At 34.1% G+C, this 23,505-nt stretch overlaps 1 protein-coding gene and 1 long non-coding RNA gene across 16 annotated transcripts in view; both read left to right on the top strand.

Annotated features, from left to right (window-relative positions):
- Positions 1-4,721, top strand: part of LOC110438274 (uncharacterized) — a 49,062-nt gene extending 44,341 nt beyond the window's left edge. Inside the window, exon 4 of the long non-coding RNA XR_015521882.1 lies at positions 3,459-4,721. This is a non-coding gene — a long non-coding RNA (uncharacterized LOC110438274). The remainder of the gene's footprint in view (positions 1-3,458) is intronic.
- A 12,345-nt stretch (positions 4,722-17,066) lies between these two features.
- gatad2ab (GATA zinc finger domain containing 2Ab) overlaps positions 17,067-23,505 on the top strand; it is a 68,703-nt gene continuing 62,264 nt past the window's right edge. For 6 of the 15 annotated variants that reach the window (XR_015521126.1, XR_015521127.1, XM_087302537.1 and 3 more), the window contains exon 1: positions 20,578-20,721. Coding sequence is in view for 4 of the 15 variants with exons in the window: in XM_087302526.1 (XP_087158652.1) it covers positions 17,140-17,479 (340 nt within the window). In the remaining 11 variants the exon portion in view is untranslated. 15 annotated transcript variants of the gene reach the window in all.

Raw genomic sequence — 23,505 nt, forward strand, 5'->3', positions numbered from 1 at the left:
ACACACAGATATTTTGTATTAATATTAGTATAACTTAGCTACTATTATAGATTTTATTATAGAAAAAAATATTATTATAATAATTTTGTAATATTAATTACATTTTTTTTCATTTTAAGTTCAGTTTCAGTTCAGTTAAAAATAAAAATACAAAATATTTTTTCATAATAAAATTTTAAATAATTTAATATAATATAATAAAAAAATAATATAATATAATTTAATGTAATATAATTTAATGTAATAATATAATATAATATATTTTTATATATTATATATTTTTAAATATTTTCTAATTTATTAGAATGAAATTTTTAGTTTCCTCATACACATGACATACTTAATGGTTCAAAAAACACAATATCCTGCACAAAACACAAATCTGATAGAACACATACTGCAATAGAAACCATAAAGACCACGCTTCATCCCCTACACCTGACATCCACGTTTGATCTCCATAACGCCTCAGCCGTTCGCCATGACACTGTCCCATGACCAAGCAGGCCAGCCGTTGTGCACTGATGATTAAGCAGGGTCAGTGGTTGGTCTGTCTGCACCTCAATCCCCAGAGGTGATATTAAGCCCCCCAGACTGGAACCAACAAGCCTCTCTCTCCACCCCCACAGGCCTGAGGTCAAGCCCAGCGCCCAGACAGTCCTGCCTCTGACCCCTGTCTGGCTCTGGGCTCGGGGGTCAAACATCATGGCTGATAAAGTCTGCTTCTCCTGCCCCTTCCGACTGCCGCTGGTAAACACAGCTCCGCGTCCTGGCATCCGTGTGCAAGTCAATCAATTCCCAAGCCCCTCCTACTGAACTAAGCCACACCTCTTTCAAGTGGTGTACATTCAATAGCTGTTTACATAAGATGCAAATTTATGTGCAAAGCTGGAATATATTAGCATAAATATTTGCAAATTAAGCACCGTTTCCTTCCAATGAGTTAAATAGAACAAAATCGACACTTCCTGAGTGCAAAATATCAAAAAGAAAAACTGAATTTGCTGCAGTTGGAGAAGCTACGGTGGATATCTTTTTCTGATGTAATATATTAATTACGCCACAGAAGACAAAACGTAATGAATGCTCTAGGACAGTGTTTCTCAACCTTTGCCTGAGACCCCCTTTTCCCCCAGAAAATATTGTAAGGCCCCCCTCCACATTTAAAGATCTTATCGCTCATATAAATTTGCAGTAGGTACTGTATGTCAAAAAAGGACGGTTTGTTTGTTACTATATCTAGATCTTGTTTATGGACAAATTATAGTCTAATGTAAAATATAAAAGCAAAACATCAGTGGGCCATTTGTTTTGGGTACACCTTGCGTTATTGTGGATGAGTCTTCTGAAAATGTCTTATAAATTTAGACGGTCTCATGCGTTCGTTAGCAAGAACTTTGGTGAAGATTATGCATGTGGCTGGGTCAGGGACTCTTTGCTTCAAGAAAATAAAATAAAACCATAGTTCAGGAAACTATCTTGCTGTTTCCAGTATTGCTAGCGCTGTGACCTAAAATGGTTGGAGCTTCCTCACCTGGGTCCAGTATGCTTGGGTCATTAGTTGTAGCTGCTGAAGGCGAATCAGTAAGACTTTGTCTTTTTTGTGGAGTACAAATCACAAATTTGTCAACCGAGGGATAAAATGAACTAAAGCAACATGATTGTTTTCCTAATTGTCCACTGCTAAAAATGTTTTTTTAAATATAACGTGTCCCCCCCACAGAACTTGCTGGGGCCCTCTTGTGGGTCGCGACCCCCCCTGGAGGTAATGGACCACTTTGCTTTCAAATATGGCTGACAGACTTTTAGATTGACTGAAACAACATTTCTGATTTTTTACATTGCGGTTGGTCTGTTGGTTTGCTCATTTTTGCGGTTCCATCTCTCCCAAATTTTACCGTCACATGATCTGTTAAAACAAAATCACATCAATTTTTTGATGTGCATTTAGAAATATGTGCGAAAACATGTTTTTATTTTATGCACATTTTTTTTTCTTATCAAATACACTTTTTCAAAAATTTTAATGCCTCTCTTGGCAATACCATTAAGCATTTTCATGCCATATTTCAATAATGCGTCTAAAAATGGGTGGCTGGAAACATGTTTCTTGATTTTTTTTCTCTGTTTTCTCTGTTTCATCTTTATCATCCTGGTAATGTAGCAGCTAATATTAATTTACACTGAGGAAGGGCAAAGGGTTGCTCAATAACTACTGAGAGGTTTTAGCTGCTGTCTGGGCTTTCTCTGCCTTTCTACACCTCCCTCTCTTCAAGTGTTCAATACTTTTTCCCTGTGTCATTTCATTCTATTATGCATAACTAGGGCCAGAAGGAATCTGCATACATTTTTTGCTATTTCTGCGCAGAATTTTGGTAAAAATCTACGGAATGATTTTGGGAGTATGAAATTAAAAGTAATACTTTTTTAACTTTTATTTGTTGTTTACAATGCAAATCCAATTAGATTCACTTTATTTGGTAAACAAAGCAAGTCTCTTATATAAAATATCTACTAAAAGCCAGAAAATATTGCTTTACAAACTGTATTGTAAATAAACCATATAAATATTTTTTTAATTAGACAATATTATTACTGAAATTAATTCAAACTGAATAAACATAAATTTTTACACATTTACACAAGCTAATCAACAGAATCAATGATAAGCTAAGAATCTGAGGAATTCTGAGCGTGCAGATTTTGTGTGTGGGCCTATGCATAAAATAATTTGTCAACTAATTAATATTGTTTTCTTTGCATGTATAGATTTATTTGGTTGTTACCAACATTTGGTGAAAATTTTAAAGTCGACAGCACCTTTATAAATATGTTTTCTGAGTAAAATGGTGACGTGTTCAATACTTATTTTCCCAGTGGATAGTCAAAAACTCAGTGAGAGGTATATTCCGCTTTAAATTGTGCTGTATTTATATTATTAATGTAAATAACGTTATGCTTGGTACTTTAGCATGACATCAGTACCACAAGCAAGTAGAAATTATTTAATTTGTATATTCCCTACAGTACAGTAATGTTGAGTGTGTTCGTAATTTGGGCGGCACGGTGGCTCAGTGGTTAGCACTGTCGCCTCACAGCAAGAAGGTTGCTAGTTCGAGTACCAGCTGGGCCAGTTGGCATTTCTGTGTGGAGTTTGCATGTTCTCCCCGTGTTTGCATGGGTTTCCTCTGAGTGCTGCTCCGGCTTGCCCTACAGTCCAAAATCATCATCATCATGAGATTAACACCTCATTGTATAACACCTCATTGTATACAGCTTTTAAAAAACACCTCACTGACTGTTTACAGTTTAACAGAAGCCCCTCCCACAAGTCACGCAAAGAATATTGGGCCATATGAAAATTGTGGATAGGAAGTGTGCTTCTGGTGTTGGGTTCTTTCAAGTGTCTGAGTGGTCTAACCAGTGTACTAATTTTGTCTTTTTGTGTGTGTTCTCAGGTGTTGTGACACATAAGAAAAACAGAAGAAATCTCAAGACAACAAGCGGATCAAGAGGAGATGTTTTTCCTTTCTTCTATTTTTTTTTTTTTTGTCACTCTACGTAAAAAAACACTGTAGTTGTTGTTTTTGTTGGATCTGTCTTCAAGTAAGTAATTGTGACCAACAACGGTAAGTTTTTTAAATCTACAGTACTACAAAGTATATTATAGATATTAGAGCTTGATAGTGCAGATCTTTAAGTAGATGTCTGGATAGATGCTGTATTCATGATAGGCACATATTAGGATTTAAATTTATGATAAAAACATTTCTCAATAGATTTTCAGATAAATGTTACTGCATAAAGATGTTTTTGCACGGTTTAAGGCAAAGTTGTTATCCCTACTTTTTTATTAACTTTAAAACTTCTCAAGTGATGTTTAAAAGAGCAAGGAAATTTTCCCAGTACTTCCTGTTGTATATTTTTTTCAGTGTAAATCTTTTAGTTTGGCTGAAATAAATACAGGTTTTACATTTTAAAAAAGATTTTAATCAGGGTCAATATTAGAAACGTAATGGCTACATAATGGTTGGGCTACAGAACAAACCAATGTTGTCCAATGAGCTGTAACAACAGAGCTCTTGAGGTTTTTTGGGGGACAACTTAATTGATTTACGCTCAATCCACTTCAATTTGTAATAACAAGTTAACTTAATCAATTTATGTTGGGACTACTTGAAGGAATTGTGTGGAACCCAGCCTTTTTTAGCGTAGTTAACCTAATTATTACCATAGATAAGTCTTTAAATTGCACTTTAAGCGGAATAATATCCTGCAAAATAACTAGTAAAATATTATGTATTGTCTTCATGGCAAAAACAAAAGCAATTTGTTTTTTAAATAACTGAGTTATTAAAAATCAGTTATTTAAACTATCATGCTTAAAAATGTGTTAATATCATCTTCTATTCGTTAAACATCTCTTGGGAAATATTTGAAAAAGATTTCAAATGTCCTAATTAATTTTGCCTTTTACTGCATATATTCAGGTAGATATTTGGGTGAATATTCAGGTAGGTATGTGGATATTTGGATAGATATTCAGATAAAGCAGTAGATATTTGAGAATAGAAGTAGACAGATGTTCTTCTGGCAGAGAGTTATATATTCATATTCCAGTGGAAAGTTATTCAGGTAAAAATGTCTGTGTTTTTTTAAACTGTTCAATTGAACTGCACGATTGCCTTGTATTAAAGATGAAAAATAAATACTGAAATAAATCTTTCTTTGTAATCTGTGTTTTCTTTCCCCTCTTGGGTCTTTTAGCACTTTTCAAGAAGTATTTTGATGCTCTGAGTATTTTTTTTATGAACTAGAGCACGGGTGCCCAAACCTTTTTGTATAAAGGGCCAAACAAACAAACAAACAATCACATTTATAACACAGTGAAGTGCTGAATCTGCCTTTGACTTGATTTGCTCAACCAAAGTCTCAAAAGTTATAACTCAATGTCAAAAGTTATAAGATAATTATCCCAGAATAAATAGTGGCTAGCTAGGTCTGTAATTCTGATTTTGCTCGGTTGATATGAAGCTATGTGTGATATTTAATAGGATAACCTGATTACTGCACAATTCTGACATGAAACTTAAAATAATTTGTGTGCAAATTTACAAATTTTCAAAATTCATTTTGACATTTTTCTTTCCACAAGAAAACCAAGCGAGGTCCACAAAATGTATTTAGAAATCTATTTGGTATAGACTATTTATTCATTCATTCACAGTGGAATGAAACACCAACTTATCCAGCATATATTTTACACAGTGGATGCCCTTCCTGCTGCAACCCAGTACTGGGAAACACCCATACACACTCATTTATGCCCATACACTATACGGCCAATTTAGTTGATTCAGTTCACCTATACCACATGTCTTTGGACTGTGGGCGAAACCAGAGTACCCAGAGGAAACCCACACCAACACAAGGAGAACATGCCAAACTCCACACAGAAATCCCAACTGACCCAGCCAGCGACCTTCTTGCTGTGAGGCAACAGTGCTAACCACTGAGCCACCTTAAATCAATGTTGCCCTTAAATCATTTTTTTTATTTATTTTTGTTGTAAAATAATCCTACTGCAAGATACTAATACAAGGATGCGAAATCAAATGAGCACAAATGTAATCTAAATGTAATCCAAATGTAGTCAGATAACGTTATCATTAGGGATGCTCTGATCAGGATTTTGCAGCTGATACAGAGTTCCCATTCCTTGTCTTGGTGATCAGCTTATACCAAGTACCGATTCTGGTTTATCAAGCTTTATATAACTTTGCCATTGCATGAGCACATTTACCCTTTAAGTACGAGATCTCGTCTTATCTACACTGTAAAACCCAACAGTCAACTTTATCAAATGAAATAAGTTAACTCAAAATCTACAAAAAGTTAATTGTACTCATTTGAAAAGAGTTTTGAACTCAGTGTTGCAGGTAATGAGTTTATGAAATACCTCATTACTTCAACTTAAATCCAGTAAGTTCACAGTACTCATATAGATTAGTTTTTTTTTTAAACTCAAATGGTTTGTAACAGTCGGTTTCCTCAAATGGTTTGTTACCTTAACTTTTTGAGTTTTACAGTGTAAGATAATAAATTAAGGATGTTGCATACATAAAATGGTCAGAAACAGCTTTACAAAAAGAAAATAAATAAAAAAGATTAAAAAATGGTAAGAAAAATGACTAATGATGCAATTTGGAAACATTGCTCATGCGTTGTAGCTCTGCTGATGAATAACCCGGGCGCATAACCCAGATGCATCTTCCTGTGCTTGTAAACTTGTAAACAAACACTTGCGATTAACAAGTACCGAACGAGTCGTGAAATTTGATTAACGGCCAATACCGATCTCCGGCCAATCGATCGGAGCTTCACTAGTTATCATAATTTTTTTATCCAAGGTAATACATTAGCTGCACTGTAAAAATAAATCTGGGGTGCCGGACAAAACGTAATATAAAGGCCGTTAAATTACAAGAATTTACCGTTAAGTAACAGGCGTTAAATTACAGACATTTATCATTATTCTACGGTAAAATTCTGTAATTTAATGGTCGTTATTTTACAGGGTTTTTTCGCCACCCCAGCTGCAGAAAAAAAAAACGTAAAATCACGGATTTTTTTTTACAGTGCAGCTAATGTAATATCTTCAATTTAAAATGTATGATAACTATAGATGCTACGATCAATCTGCTAAAGATCGGTATCGGCCATGAATCACATTTCACGACTCAATCAGCACTCATTGATCTAGCATATCTTACGAACCGAATGGTAAATTTCTGTAATTTAACTCCCATTATTTTAGGTCATTTTAAAAATGCTGATTTTTTTACAGTTTGCTAAATTAATATTATATTATAAAATTGTGTCATGTAATTTGTAATCAGTTACTGATTACAATTCACAAGTAATCTACCCACCTCTGATCCCAGTGAACAACCATCCCATTTTCACAGGAAAACATAACTCATTTTTGTGTTGGTTAATTCGGACATTACATTTGAATGAAAATGTACGATTTTAAAAAGGAGACGTGCCTCCAATCCACACCCTTGAGCCTACACTTCATTAGGGGATGAGCAAGTCATACTAACATGTACAAATTGATACGAATTAGCTATTAAATCAAGAAGTTATGAATGATATTGCATCAGAAGAACTCTTGTATAGTTTTTTAACAGTGTCGCAAACAGTGACTTTTGCTAGGCCAGAAAGTGTTCATTACCTTGAGAAGGAATCCACTAAACACGCACACACACACACACACACGCACGCACATCAGGCTTCTCTGGTGGCAGCCCTGCTTCCCATTGTTTTCCTTTAACTGTCAGCTCAAGCTCTGCTCCAATGCGCTCCAGTGCACCTACTGAAATCTGCCCAGCCACACTGACCCGGGATCAGGGCCAAGGCACCTCAGCCACCAGGAGGCCAGACATGGGCCTGAAAGAAAGCGAGAAGCAGAGATTATCCTATTCTGGGCCGGTCCGGCAGAGGGTACGGCGGTATTGACCACCCATGGAGCATCCATTGAGCCATGAGATGGTCTGATATACATGCTTACTGAGCATGGCAGATTCCCTTACTCTCGACGGGATAAACCCACGCAGAACAAGCCTCTTTCCGAGAGATTAGGGTGGCAGCTCTTGTCCCCTTATTCGCCCCCCCTCTTTTCTTGGACCATCCTCTGCCCAGAGACAGGGCTCAGAGTCTGCCGGAGGTGAAGCAGATTTTGGTGGTCTGCCAAGATGTTCATTGTCTTTGTCGTAAGAGGTGAGGAGAGGGAATTTGGCCGTCAGGTTTAGCATCCTCTGCCTGTCGTATTAGCTTTCTGGTAACATCAGATGAGAGAACAGAACAGTGTTTAGCCAGCTTTATGAAATCTGAATGCAAATACAAACACATGACAGATTTGTGTGATTCATCACATCGCAGAAAGCAAATATTTACGGTTACAGATACAAATGTAGCGTCTTTTTCAATTATATGACGTATTTTTATATTGAATCATGATTTTAGTTGTCAAAAATTGCGGTTCGTGGTTATGAACACTCAACAAACGTACATATTATATATAATATATTAACAAAAATGCATTTGTTTCCAGTAAGATTTTAAAATACAGGAGGAGTTGTCTATAGATGACTGGAGATGTTTAGTCATTAAAATTATTTGTGATTATATAGTATAAAATTACTGTTTAATATCACTTCTTAATAATAATAATAATCGATAATTTTTATTTTAAAATATATTTGTTGTTTCATTTATATCCATTATAAAATAAATACTGTCGATATTTTAAATATTTAATTTCACTCAAAAGAGAAATTTTTTTGCTTGTTCAAACTACTTATGCAAAATTAGCTGAAACAACATAATTCTTGAGGCTTCATTGGGACAACTTAATTTTTTATGTTCAATACACACACACATTCATTCATTCATTTTCTTTTCGGCTTAGTCCCTTTATTAATCAGGGATCACCACAGCGGAATGAATCGTCAACTTATCTAGCATATGTTTTTCGATGTACATGCCCTTTCAGCTGCAACCCATCACTGGGAAACATGCATATACTTTCATTTACAGTCATACACTATGGTCAATTTTATCTGCCCCTTATTGAAATTATTTGTGATTATATAGTTTAAAATTACAATTTAATGTAATTTAATAATAGTAATTATAATAATAGTAATAGATTTATTTTGTATGTATTTGTTGTTTCATTCATGTCCATTATAAAATAAATACTGTTGATAGTCAAAATATTTATTTTGGATTGCTCATCCTTGTAATAAGGCATCACAAGATCAAAAAAGCAAACAAAAAGGAAACAAAAACACTTTACCTTGAAGCGGCCTTTTTATTTTTACACGTTTTTTTCCTGATTTTTTACTGTTTCATCTATTGTGGTGATTTAATAAATGTTTTTTAATGTTATTTATATTAAAAGGTGTTTTATTTGTTTATTTTGCTTATTTAATTATTTTGTGTTTAATGTTATTTTGATAAAAATTTGTTGTGTCTGCAATTAATCTTTCATCAAAAGATCAAAATAATAGAGCCTGTGTTCACATAAAACAAATAAGAGCATTAAAACACACATGAAAGAGTGAATGTTGGTGAGGAATTATCAATGATTTAATGTCTAAATCAGGACGAGGTATAAAATATACAGAAAATAAATAAGAAAAAAGTGGAACTGAGTTTCACAAACATCAAATAGTCCGTCATCATTCCAGCTTTTAAAGTATTTGAATATATTTAGTGGATATTACTATTTACTAACTGAACATTACTTGCAACATTCCTTTTCCTTTGGCCTAGTTGCTTTATTAATTAGGGGTCGCTACTGCGGAATGAACCACCAACTATTCCAGCATATGTTTTACACAGCAGATGCCCTTTCATATGCAACCCAGTACTGGAAAACATCCATACACTACAATTAATTTAGTTTATTCAATTCATATAGCGCATGTCTTTGAACTGTGGAGGAATACGGGGAGAACAAACTCCACACAGAAATGCCAACTGGCCCAGTTGGGGCTCGAACTAGTGACCTGTGAGGCGACAGTGCTAACCACTAATATGTCTATAGATCAATTTTTTGGCCTGGTATTATCAAGTTGCACATAAATTTTAACTTGATAAATAGTCTTGTGTTGTTTTTTTTTTTTTTTTTTTTTTTTTTGAACAGTCAAATGAGAGTTCATCTCGATTGTTTTTACCAAAAAAATACGAAGCAAACGAAATCATGACCTTAAAAACATTTAATACCGGGCAGATAGCATTATTGAAATTTCAGAGCAAAAAATGCCCTTTGACTGCTTTGAAATGGACTTGAGAATGAACGTGTGTGTGTGTGTGTGTGTGTGTGTGTGTGTGTGTGTGTGTGTGTGTGTGTGTGTGTGTGCGCGCGTGCGTGCGAGTGTGTGTGTGTGTGTGTCGGGGGAGGTTTTACTCTGTGAACTTGAAGAGCAGTTTGTCATGCTAACCATGCTGGAGCTTTTCAATTCACACACAGGGAGCAGAACTTTCACAGGACCTTGTCTTTTTTAATGCAAAACCAGTCAGACCCCGCAGCAGCCCCCCCGGCTTCATATAATACATACATGCGTCTGTGTAGCCTCTCAATGCCAGTCTGAAGATGTTTAAGTAGCTCGTCTTGATTATTTAACGAATAACAATGTAGCGCAGACGCGGTTGCTGGTTAATGTTTTTCCCCTTTTTAAATGTAGCCTAAGATGTGGCCATCTATTGTGCTACTAACTGAGGGAAAGGGGGTCACGGTGGCTCAGTGGTTAGTACTGTCGCCTAGCAGCAAGGAGAGTGCTAGTTCGAGTCCCCAACTCAGCTGTCATTACTGTGTAGAGTTTGCATGTATTCCCCGTGTTCGCGTGGGTTTCCTCCGGGTGCTCCGATTCCCCCCATAGTGCAAAGACGCTGAATTGAATAAACTTAATTAGTGTAGTGTGCGGGAATAAGTGTGTTTGGGTGTTTTCCAGTACTGGGTTGCAGCTGGGAGGGCATCCGATGTAAAACATGTACAGATGAATAAAGGGATTTAGACGAAGGAAAATGAATGACTAACTGAGAAATAAGCGATTGACTCTATACAGGCCTTTTAGCTTGAAAAAATAGTCTACGTTTGAGGTATGCTATAGTATATATAATTTGAGGTTATGGTATTTCTTTAAGGTTGTGAAGAGGTTGTGAGGCTATTGCTTGCTGAACTGACCAATCAGAAGCCAGCATTAGAAAGAGCAATGTTTTTAGTATAGCTACTGTAAAATTAATGTTTAATTAGTCCTGACAGCATATGTGTTTAGGTCATTGTACCTTATTAAACTAAGCTAATCATGTTCTAACTTAAATTTATAAGTTATGCAGACTCTTTTAAGTCAGTTTAACATAGTATAAGTTAAATGGACTCATAAGGTTAATTTTATTCAGCTTAAAAAATGAAGGCAACATAGATTTTTTACAGTGTACTAAGACCATTACAGTTTTGTAGCCCAATAATTTCCTAATATTGTTTATTATTTTAATCTAAAATTGAGAGTTTAACTTTAAATATAAAATCTGTTGATACATTAAAGATATATTATATGCAGTTTATATATATATATATATATATATATATATATATATATATATATATATATATATATATATATATATATATATATATATATATATATATATATATACATATATATATATATATATATACAGTAACTTGTTTATAAACTCATATTTTTTGTTTGTGTTTATTTTTCACCTTAATAAGCCCTACATGCAAAAACCTATAGTCTACGTTTTTTTTACACATTAATTAAATGGTAGCGATAATTCGTCCATGATAAAATTTGTTGTCCAACAAATCTGCTTTGTGTCTTTCAGGAATGTTTCCTACCCAATTTCAGGGAGGGAAATGCGTTGCAAAAAGTATAAAGGGTATAGAATAGGCTAGTGCTTAACGTGACAACAATTTAATTAATCATCCTCATGTGTAATTATCCCATTTATTTTAATCTGAAACTGAGCTTGAAACCTGTAATTGATCTTGGAAATATATTTGTCACATTTCAATTTCATCATTAAATGTTTGTGTGTTTGTTTGCTTTGTTTATATTGCACACAAATAAATGTTAAATTCAGAGAACATCTTTAGTGTATGACTCCATTGCTGCTTTTACTGTTATTCTGTTCACCTAAACAATTTATTTGTGAATGTCTGATTCTTGTGAGCATCAAACGAAAGTCGCAGTCTGACTGATTGTAGAGGAAGGGTCACTCTATTAGGGGCTTCAATTGTCTGTCGTTTATTTTAGAATCACTCGGGAGAGTTTGAAAGAATGCAGACATTAAACAATAGTACATTCAGCGCATCTGATTGGCTGAGAGGAAACCCGGGCCGCGAGCTTCTTCTAATGGAAGAGCCAATCACGGTTCAGTCATGTTTTGACCCTAAACGCTTTTACTGCACCCCCCGCTGATAACTGGAAATATGCTCTTTCATATAAAATTAACAAGATTGTGGAAGCGCGGGAAAGAGGGTAGATGCAGGTTAGCGACTAAGTGTGTGAAAATGCGGGTCGTGTAAATAGAGCCCCTTTCCTCTGAAAATGACATTCGTCTTGTAGTGCATGTTGATAATTTTACGTTTTTGCCTTTTTACAAGGCTTTTTATTCCCTTCCATAATGTCGAGTGGGGCATTTTAATGTGGCGACGATTTATGGAAGATTTCAGTGAGTGGATGCTTGTGAAGCTGCCAAATGGCCATTATGCGACGTCTCTCACATATAGCCTATATATAATACACACTGTCGCATTTGTTTTAACCGAAAACAACCCATTTAGTGGCGTTTTCTCTTTGTACCTGTAAGTTCTCCGAACCTCAAGTTATTTCTCCTGACTTCGTGATGTCTGCAAGGTTTTGTTTTCCCTCCTCGAGCCTTCTGTAAATTATTCGTGCGTCATTTAAATACATGCAAATAGGAATTCTCCCTTCAGTGGTCCCTAAAGGCAACGTCCGAGTTATGGAAACAACCGCAGATCTGGCGAAGAAAAACAGCCTGAAAGTTGCGGCCAAACAGAAGTTTGTTCAGCTTTTCCAGGCCAAAAGAGGTGATGATGCTGATCCCTATACCAACTGAAGACCAAATAATTCAAGATAAATACTATAAAAAATAAATAAATAAAAATAAAAATTATATATATATATATATATATATATATATATATATATATATATATATATATATATATATATATATATATATATATATTCACCACACACACTTCCAGTTTTACGTGGCAGCACATGAAGAATTATAAAAAATATTTCTAGGAGTTAATGAGAGGATATATCTTTATTAATTTTACATTGTATGGTGTTTATATTGTTTTATCAATTCATGCTTTTATGTTAATAAATGATAAAAATCCATGTTTAGATTGACAGTCCACCAATGTTGAGTATTCTGAATAAAAACTATAATTATAAACACATCATATAGTATTTTATGTTACACTAAAGGGCACGTTTTGTGTGTGTGTGTGTGTGTGTGTGTGTGTGTGTGTGTGTGTGTGTGTGTGTGTGTGTGTGTGTGTGTGTATGTGTGTGTATGTGTGTGTGTGTGTGTGTGTCAAGGTCAAGTTCAGGCCAGAATTTGATCAGATTCCTTTTACTCTCAATCCTTGCAATTACTTTATAATACCGCCACCTAGTGGTAACAGCCAACTGTTCACTTAAACTAAAGTAATTTTTGCTGAAGAACAAATACATTCAGTTTAGATATTTTTAAAGAAACATTTGGTTTAAAATGGCCTGACTTTATAATTATTATTTTAATCTACGTCTATTTATCAGATGCATTTATTACCTTTCCCCTACAAAATGAATATCATTGCTGATCAATGCAAGGAGATCTTAACCTTTGCTGCTCTCTAGTGGTGTGACGATGATGTTTAAAGCACGTTATTACCGGAAAATTATTTACAATTTTTCAGAAGATACTATTTCGACACAATTTTATACATATTATAGACAGTTATTGCCTATATAAATAACTTATAAATAATAAAATAAAATAAATTAAAAAATAATAAACTTGAATGTTTCTTCTTTACAATATCACATATTTAATAATAATAATAATATATATTATAATATATGATTTTTCTTTACACTATTATTCTAAAAGAAAACTGTTTATTCAAATAACAATAATATTTGTTTATTTTAAGCAAGTTTTATTTTTTTTAATTTACCGTTTTATTTTTTTATGTTACACTTTTAAAGAATATATTTTACCCCCAATTTCTGTTTAACGGAGAGAATTTTTTTTAACACATTTGTAAACATAATAGTTTTAATAAAACAAAAAAATATATATTATCAGACATTCTGTGAAAATTTCCTTTTCCTCTGTTAAACACCATACCTTCATTCATTTTCTTGTCGGCTTCGTCCCTTTGTTAATCCTGGGTCGCCACAGCGGAATGAACCGCCAACTTATCCAGCAAGTTTTTATGCAGTGGATGCCATTCCAGCCACAACCCATCTCTGGGTAACATCTACACACACATTCACACACATACACACACACTCATACACTACGGACAATTTAGCCTACCTAATTCACCTGTACCTGCATGTCTTTGGACTGTGGGGGAAACGGGAGCACCCAGAGGAAACCCACGCGAATATATATATTTATAATTTGCTTTAAAATTATTTGATATTTACAAAAAATACACTGTTATACAAAAGATTAGGAGACCAATTGAAATGTCTCAATTCCTCTGGATTTATGAAATAAAGCTATGCATTTGAGTAAAACCTTATTTTTTATTATTCAGTTAACATTTTTCCAAATTTGAATAAAATGTTCTCATTTGCATATTTTAATTTATTAATTTATTTCAGCATAAAATAACAAAAATATGTTGCCATATGTTTGTATTCATTTTTACACAACACAATACCAATGTATATATTCAGACAAGTTAAGTAATCAATATTTGGTAGAATATTTTTTTCAATCACAGCAAAAGACACCATACTAAAACAAACAAACAAACAAACAAACATAATGCTTTAAATTATTAGAACCCGCTCGACTAGACTACTCAGCTTTTTCCCACAGGCTGTTAGAGCCCTCACTCCAGTCAACTTACCCCTCTGAAATACAGGTGTGTGGGCTTAAGAAACCACCTGTAGAAAAGACACCCTCTCATCTCTCTGACTCTTGCACCAGGTTGCACATTTGCACTATAGACACTTTCTTAATCACTCCATGTCTCTTGGAAACATTGTGCATTTCAAATAGTGCTTTATACAGGTAAGTGGGCTTGACAAACCACCTGTAGAAACACTCTTCTCTCTCATGCACCAGACACTTTATCCAATATAATAAGAACTCAATAATGAAAGCGATGTTTACTATAAATGTACCACAATCATGCTGCACTGCTTGCTTCAACCGTAAATAACTCTTGCACAATATCCTGCACAACATTGTTCAGTCTCATGTAAAAGTACTTATAGCCTTTCTTGTGTGTATTGTTAAGTATATGTTAGTCATGCAAAGGTTTTTAAATAGCTCTTATGTCCAGTGTTGTGTTTGTGTTTATGATTATTCTAGAACTGTTGTTCTGCGAGACGCAACATTTCGTTCCTCTGTTTATCCACACATGTAGCAGAAAGACAATAAAGCTCGACTTGACATTGCAATACTTTATTTAGAGTTTAGGAGAAATGCTAGCATCATGATGCTAACTATAGTCAATGTAATTTTTAAAATTAATTTTGTTTTTTGAAATGCATATCTATTTGTCAACTTAACATTTCTATGTATATTTACATATTTATGATATTTGATTTACAGTTGAAACCTGACGTACACTGTATAAAAAGGCACATAACCATTTTTAATGAAGTCAGATGTTAATGTGACAACATTTTTCTCTTTTAGGTACGTTAGAATTATTAAATTTGTTTCTGTTATGCTTGATAGCAGAATAATGCGAGAGACATTTTTTGAGAAATTGTTAAATTGTCAATTTTACATAAAATGAGATTATTATACCTCTGCAAATGCTCAGATGATGGTGTCAAGGTTTTGGAAGTTTCTGATTGGCTAATTGACAACATTTGGATTAATTGGAGTCACACTGTAGAATAGTTTTTAAGGAAAACCTCAAACACACTGCTCCTTTGTGTGACAACATGGGAAAATCAACAAGCCAGGATTAACAAAAAAAGCCAGATTACGATTTGCTAAATTACACTGGGAAAAATAATAATTTTTGGAGACATGTCCTGTGGTCTGATGTAACTAAGATTGAAGTGTTTGGCCATGATGACCTATGTTACATTTGGAGGACAAAGGGGAAAGCTTATAAGCCTAGGAACACCACCCCAACTGTGAAGTATGGGGCGACAGCATCATGTTGTGGGGCTGTTTTGCTGCAGGAGGGACTGGTCCATTTCACAGCATAGATGGCATCATGAAGAAAGAACATTAAGTAGAAATACTGAAGCAACATCTCAAGACATCAGCCAGGAAATTAAAACTTGGTCACAAATGGGTCTTCCAAACAGACCATGACCCTAAGCATACTGCCAGATTAGTTAAAATGTGCTTTAAGGACAACAGAGTGAATGTTTTGGAGTGGCCATCACAAAGCCCTGAATTCAATCCTATAAAAAAATTATGGGCAGAGTTGAAAAAGCTTGTTTAAGGAAGTCAGCCAACAACTCTGACTCAGTTACACCAATTCTGTCAGGAGGAATGGGCCAAAATTCCTTCAAACTATTGTAAGAAGCTTGTGGAAGGTTACCCAAAACATTTTACCAGAGTTATACAGTTTAAAAGCATATCTAAAAATACCAAGGAAGTGTGTGTGTAAACTTTTGACTGTCTAGAAATTAACAAAAAGTTCTCCAAAAAAATTCTCTAATTATTCTGGTATTTAGCAAATGTACATGATTTAGGTAATCCTGACCAACCTAAAATAGTAAACGTTTAGTATGATTTACCATCAGACATTTTTTTTTAAATGGTTATGTTCCTATTTTTAGAGTGTATGTCAACTTGTAGTTTCAACTGTATATTATGGGGTAAAATTATACTCAATAACCTGTCAAACCCTAAAATAACCACTAGATGTCACTAGATATCCAAAAAAGGCAGACCTTTTAATAGGCCTATTGATTCTGATCTGAAGATGATTCTTACAAATATATAATTTACCGACATTGTTAAAGCATATAGCATAATAAACATAAAAGTAACGTTTTAGTAAAGTAACGATACAACTACATGAAAAATATCCCCACATTTAGTGTCCAAACCATAGCTGTTTATGTAAACAAATTAAAAAGTTTAGTAAACAAATTAATTACTCAAATTATTTTAGAGGCTCTACTATACAGGTTATCTTCTAAATAACTTTAACATGTTGCCACCACATAAACACAGATAAACACAAAGACAACATGCGACTTCTAAACTTCTCCCTATTTCCGCTTGCCGGTGTTCTGCTTCCGGTAAATCTAAAAATATTTTTTGACATACGCACACAGCGATTTTGAAGTGTCAGAGTTTAAAATGAGCTCCGGTTCGACCTGTGCTGTACCTGGTTGTCACAACAACTCGAAAAAGTTGAAGAGTTTTCAAGAGAACATCTGTATCGAGCACCAAAAGAGCAGGAATGAGTGTCCGTGTGCTGCGCCGTATGCACTTCACTGTATGCCGACCAAAGCGGAGAGGAAACGGGCTTGGCTTTCGGCTCTGAAATTAAAAAATCCACCGAAAAGAGTTTATGTGTGTTCGTTTCATTTCGTCGATAAAAAACCCACTGAGCTCCACCCGGACCCTGAACTTTACCTGGGTCAGGATAGACCTCAACAGAGCAAGCGAAAACAAACTGAGGAAACCGGCGGACTTGGTATGTTTATGAAATATAACAATTGTATTGATGTTTATGATTTATTTATTAGTTTGTATCTACTTTACGTAGACTGCGTGTTACCGTGGTTTCTGTCACTTTACTCAGCGCACTTTAGAATGGACCAATCACAGTCGTTTATTTAGAAACTACTTTCGCGCGTAGAATTTCGATATTAATGTAGGGTATTACGTTTTTAAACAATATTTCAATATTTTGTTGTTTCCTAGAAGACAAACCTGATATAACTTTAACGAATCACCCTCCAAACAATGGCTTTTGTGAACCGTAGAGCGCCGCCTGTTGGTGTAAATCTTCTTGTAGCTGCTACAGTTTGACGATTTATAAAACAAAATGATAATAGTCGGCATTAAATTGAAGTCAGATTTGAAAATTAAACTTTTATACTAATATATCAAGGTAAAGTTGGTTTAATAGTTACACATTCAGACGTTCTCCTTTAAATTATGTTTTCTAAATAAGTATTCGTTGCAGGCAGCATGTGGCGCAGTGGGTAGCGCTGTGCCTCACAGCAAGAAGGTCACTGGTTCGAGTCTTGGTTTGGTCAGTTGGCTTTTCTTTGTGGAGTTTGCATGTTCTCCCTATGTTCACTTGGGTTTCCTCTGGGTGCTCCGGTTTCCCCCACAAGTCCAAAGACATGCAGTACAGGTGAATTAAGTAAGCTAAATTGTCTGTAGTGTATGTGTGTGAATGAGAGTGTATGGGTGTTTCCCAGTAATGGGTTGCAGCTGCTGCATAAAACATGTGCTGGATAAGTTGGTGGTTCATTCCACTGTGGCGACCTCTGATTAATAAAGAGACTATGCCGAAAGAAAAATTAATGAATGGATATTCTAAATAGAGAAATCATATTAGCAGCCAATGACTATCAAAGTACAACATTGTTTACGGTCAATTAAATGTTGCTAAGGTTGTTTTGAAGTCATACTTTCATGCTATTACTGACCGAATATTCAAAGTAGCATGGTAAACAGTATAGGGACCCTGTCACATGTTGTCACTAAACGAATGTGTTAATATAAAACCAACTTTACCTCAATATATTATATTGGAATGTTCTAGAGTCTTGTTTTAATAAAATAGCAACTAGCTAAAACGTTTGATGCTGGCTAGAATGCTTGAAGACAATTGGAAGCATTGATACACTGATTAGCCATTAGAAATGTTACATAGAATGGAAGTGGATTGTTAAGTGATTCTAAATGGCTTCTAAGAATTTGAAATATTCCAACAAATTAAGTTTAAATGTATTTAGTGTTTTAATCGTTATTTTATGAAAACTTATACTGAGTGTTTACTGTATATTGAAATGTTTTGTTTTATTTTACCTGTACATTTTTATTAATCATAATAACCTGTTTATGACATCATTTTTATTGGTCCTTTATTTACATTTTTTAATATGGTCACAGGCCTGTAACCACAGCCTGTTGAAAGGGGTGGTTCTTTTTTCTAAACTTTTTGCAGGTATTTACCTAATTTTCTATTTAATTATGAGGTTTAAATACACCATTGTAAACACAGCTGCATTAGCTTGTCGGGTGGTCATCATAACCACACTTTTTGAGTTACCAAAAACATTTGCTAAACATTTAGAATAAAGAAAAATGAAAAAAAAAACTCTTATTTTTTAAAATACAAATTTATAACATCATGTATCATTAGAAAAAAGGAGTCTGTTAAAGATTTCAGTAATACAAAAATGTGGGCTATTGTCATTTATTAGGCAAATAACAAACTGACCAGCTTATTTAAGTTTTCTTATTCATAATTTGATCATCTAAAAAAAAAAAAAAACACGTAGAGCTTCAGAATTTTTCTCGTCTCATTTATATATATATTTATATATATATATATATATATATATATATATATATATATATATATATATATATATATATATATATATATATATAAAACATTTCGAAAAGGTCATTGATAACAAAAATAGCCTAATTAGTATTAAAACAAATTTTAATGTTAACTTTGGTGCTTCAAACCTTTTTATTAGTTTTTTTTTTCTTCAAAAATAAGTTCCAAAATTCTGAATAAAGTTTGCTTGTAGTGAAAGATGACTTCACTTACATCAGATATTGTGTTGTCTTGCTCTGGATGTTGGACTTGTGAAAAATAACTGTTTGCATTCATTGGAAGCCTTCTTTGATGGATCATTTTTACAATTTAAATTGGCATCGCATTTAAAATATGACAAATGAGCTCATGTATTGGACAAATTCTGGAACTTTTATCAGTGGAAGTGTGGGTTGTTCGAACCACCTGAACCCCTTTGGCTATGGCCTGGGTCTGCATTTTTTGTCTTTATTTGTGTTTCTGGTAGAGGTGAAAAAATGTTATCTTGCTAATTGACACACACACACACACACACACACACACACACACACACACACACACACACACACACACACACACACACACACACACACACACAAACACACACATCATTTATGAGATTATGTGTTCATTATTTCATTTTGAGAAATTATGCATTTCTTAGTATTTTGGGAACTTTCATGTGAAGCATTTCTGTAATAATTATATTTTAATAACTGTTATTGCATTTACAGTTCCTGCATCTATTTTTATCTACAAATGCAAACTTAAACTGACACCTGTCTCCTGAAACTGGTTTCGTTTAGAGCACTTTTGCATGAAATAACAAAAGTCAACATGTTAATGTATGTATGTTTATTTTTACGTTTTGACAGCACACTACCAAGGTTTTAGCTTAAGAAAAGTTAGGAAATTAGTATTTAGTGGAAACCCCAAATTTCCAATGACGTCAAATAAAAACATTTGTTTTTTCTTAAGTCTTTCAGCAAAAAAGAGATCTAATAAGATTAATTGATACATTTTAAAAATGGTTTACTCAACCTTGTATTCCAGTATATCAAGAAAGCTTTTAAGTGGTCTTTTTATGTTTTGGAATGGTGAACATAGGATAAAAAATAAAGTGTTAGGATGCTCTTCCTCAAGCAAGTCCCTCTTCATGGGCCAGTGCGCTTCTGCGCATGCGCGGTGCGGTGACTCGGGTCCATGTGTAGGCAGCGAGGATCTTTATTTGGCGACCGGAGCGGCAGCGGGCAGGGCAGATAGACAGAGGGGATCCCCGGGATACTTTTACATCAAAAATACTGTGGTAAATAACAACAACCAGACGCGTGGAGGGCCCTCAGTAGACCAATAAGCGTTTCATCTTCTCAGTAAGTTCTCTTCTAAAGAGAGATTGAGTGATATTGTATGTTTTCAGAGTGTTTTGACTTCACATTAGCTTTGCTAGCAACTGGACAGTTGAGTTAAACAGAGGATTTACAAACTTAACCATCAATTTCATCAAGTAAACTTGACGGATTGCCTTTAAAGGCATCGATATCGATGCTGTACGATATAATAATCAACTTTAGTGGAGAAAGTTGTTAATTGTGTTCTGTTTGGGGAAATAAACTAGTCATTTAGCTCGCCTGCTAATTGGAGTTGATGAGTTAGTCAGCATTAGCTGATGTTAGCCGGGTTAGCTAACTAGTTTTGCTTCCTCAGCACTAAACTCGCCGGGTTTTATTTATTTAAGAGTTAGTTAGTTGCCACTGAGCTTTACTAATCTCAAACTCATTTTAAACACAAGAAGTTAGGAAATTTTGGATTTTGTCATAAATTAAGTCATTGTGTTTTATAAACACCTCATTGTAGTAATACAGAGCAGTGTTATCTGTTTTTGGTTTATGGTCACCAAACTAGTTTTTATGTATGTTTTATTCCTGATAACAAAAGTAACTTGATGGGGAAACTACAGAGTTAAAAATACTGCAAGACCTAATGTAGGTGAAATGGTAAACATACAACATACATGTTACTTTCACTTAGTTATAATTATTTTAATAATGCTTTGAAATATACATATTTACAGTTTGTATTATTTATTACATTTTCAGCATGAGGTTTCCTTGAGTCAAATATGCCTATCTTGTATTTTGATTAGGATTGTCCTTATGAATGTTGAATAATTGACCTTTTAAACATGATATATGTTCCATATATGATGGTGCTATCTGTATTTTGACACGTTTTACATGCTTCCTTTTATGCACCTTTGACACAGACATAATTTTTCAGAGAGGGCCAACTGGTCATGTGATATTTACACCAGTCATGTAAAAGTGTTCACATGAAAACCAAGATACGAGTGTGAAGTTTCATTTACAGTGTCCACTGTTATTACATGTCAAATGGTTTAAAGATTAAAGGTTAATCTGCTTATATTTGATAATTGGTTCTTTCCTTTTACTTGCTTAAAACGTTGGTGACCAGTAACCTGTAAGTTGAGTCGTGAGTTCAGAGGTTGTGACCAAGGGCAGAGTTCAACATTTTAGTTTCTAGCTTAGCCTAGATGTCCTACTGGTTATAGTCCATGAAGTAGATGTCATAAGAAGGTTTTTTTTTTAAAGCTGCTTGTTTTTTTATGATGAATTATGATAACTTTTTAGTTGTTTGTTTGCATTTCTTTTATGATGCATTTATAGGATTGTGGTTAATGCTGTGTAAAGTGTGTGATTATTATTAGTGATTGTTATTAGTTTTACACACAAAGACACCTAAAGAGATCTAAATATTCACTATGAAAAATGCTGGGTTTCACACAATTCCTTCATACTGTCCCAACACATTTTTGCTAACTTAATTGTTTTTGCAAATTTAAGTGGATTGAACGTAAGAACAATTAAGCTGTCCCCCCAAAACATTTGGGACTGTGTTAGTTCAGCTGATTTTAAATGAGTAGTTTGAACAAGCAGCAAAACATTTTTGGGTGTTGTACAATGAGCAGTTGTAGTATTATGGATATAATGATTTGGTTTGCATGCACCTCAGATTTGAAGTCATTAGTTGCATCCCATATGACACATGATGCACTATGCACTTATTCACTTTTACACTCAGCCATATAATCATCATTAATGTTCCACTCTTTTTTTATTGGTTGATTATGTAGCTAATACAGGTATTTAAAGTGCACTTGTTCTTTCTAGGATCTATTAGTACTATAAAATGACAGAATAGTGCATACATATGCAGTTAAGAATGTCCCTTACACTGTAAAACTCAAAACAATAAGGTTTCTCTAACTGTTTGAGGAAACTGATTGCAACAAAGCATTCAAGTTCAAAAACTAATCCTAATGAGTACTGTGAACTTAATCCATTTGAGTAAATGAAGCAATTTGAGCACAGTAAAACCCAATAAAGGAAGAGTACTCATTTGGTTTGAGTACTGTAACATCCAATAAGTTAAGGCAACTCAAACCGTTTGAGGGAACCGATTGCTACAAACCATTTGAGTTAAAAAAACTACCTAATCCATATAAGTACTGTGAACTTACTTCATTTAAATTGAAGTAATGATGTATTAATTACCTTCAAAAGAGTTTTCAAACTCTTTTCAAATGAGTAGAATTAACTTTCAGTCAATTTTGAGTTGACTACACTAATTTCGCTTGATAAAGTTGACTGTTGAGTTTTACAGTGTATAGTTTTAGTATATCAAACCTAAACTTATTTTTTTTATTAAACTAAAGTTTACTGAAAACCTAAATCTTGAGATTTAATACTTACACTAGATTTCAATCATATTTTCATAAGATTTATACTTAAAATGTTAAACATCACTAACACATAAAATATCACGAAAATAAAGAAAAGTTTAGAGGAAATGCTTTTTAAGGGCTAGTTCACATACAAATGAAAGTTTACTTGCCATCAAAGGTTTCCAAACGTTTATGAGATTCTTTCTTCTGTTGTACGCATAATGTTTTGAAGAATGTTGTAAATTGGAACCAATATTGAAATATCTGATGTCCTTAGTAGGAGTAAAAAAAGGCAAGTAAATGGCTACTGGTTTCCAACATTCTTTAACACATCATCTTTTGTATTCAACAACAGCAACAACAAAAAAAGAAACCAGTGTGGAACTGTGGATGGTGAGTAAATAACAGATTT

The sequence above is a fragment of the Danio rerio genome, chromosome 22 (assembly GCF_052040795.2).
Source record: "Danio rerio strain M-AB ecotype USA chromosome 22, GRCz13ab, whole genome shotgun sequence".
Taxonomy (NCBI): Eukaryota; Metazoa; Chordata; class Actinopteri; order Cypriniformes; family Danionidae; genus Danio; species Danio rerio.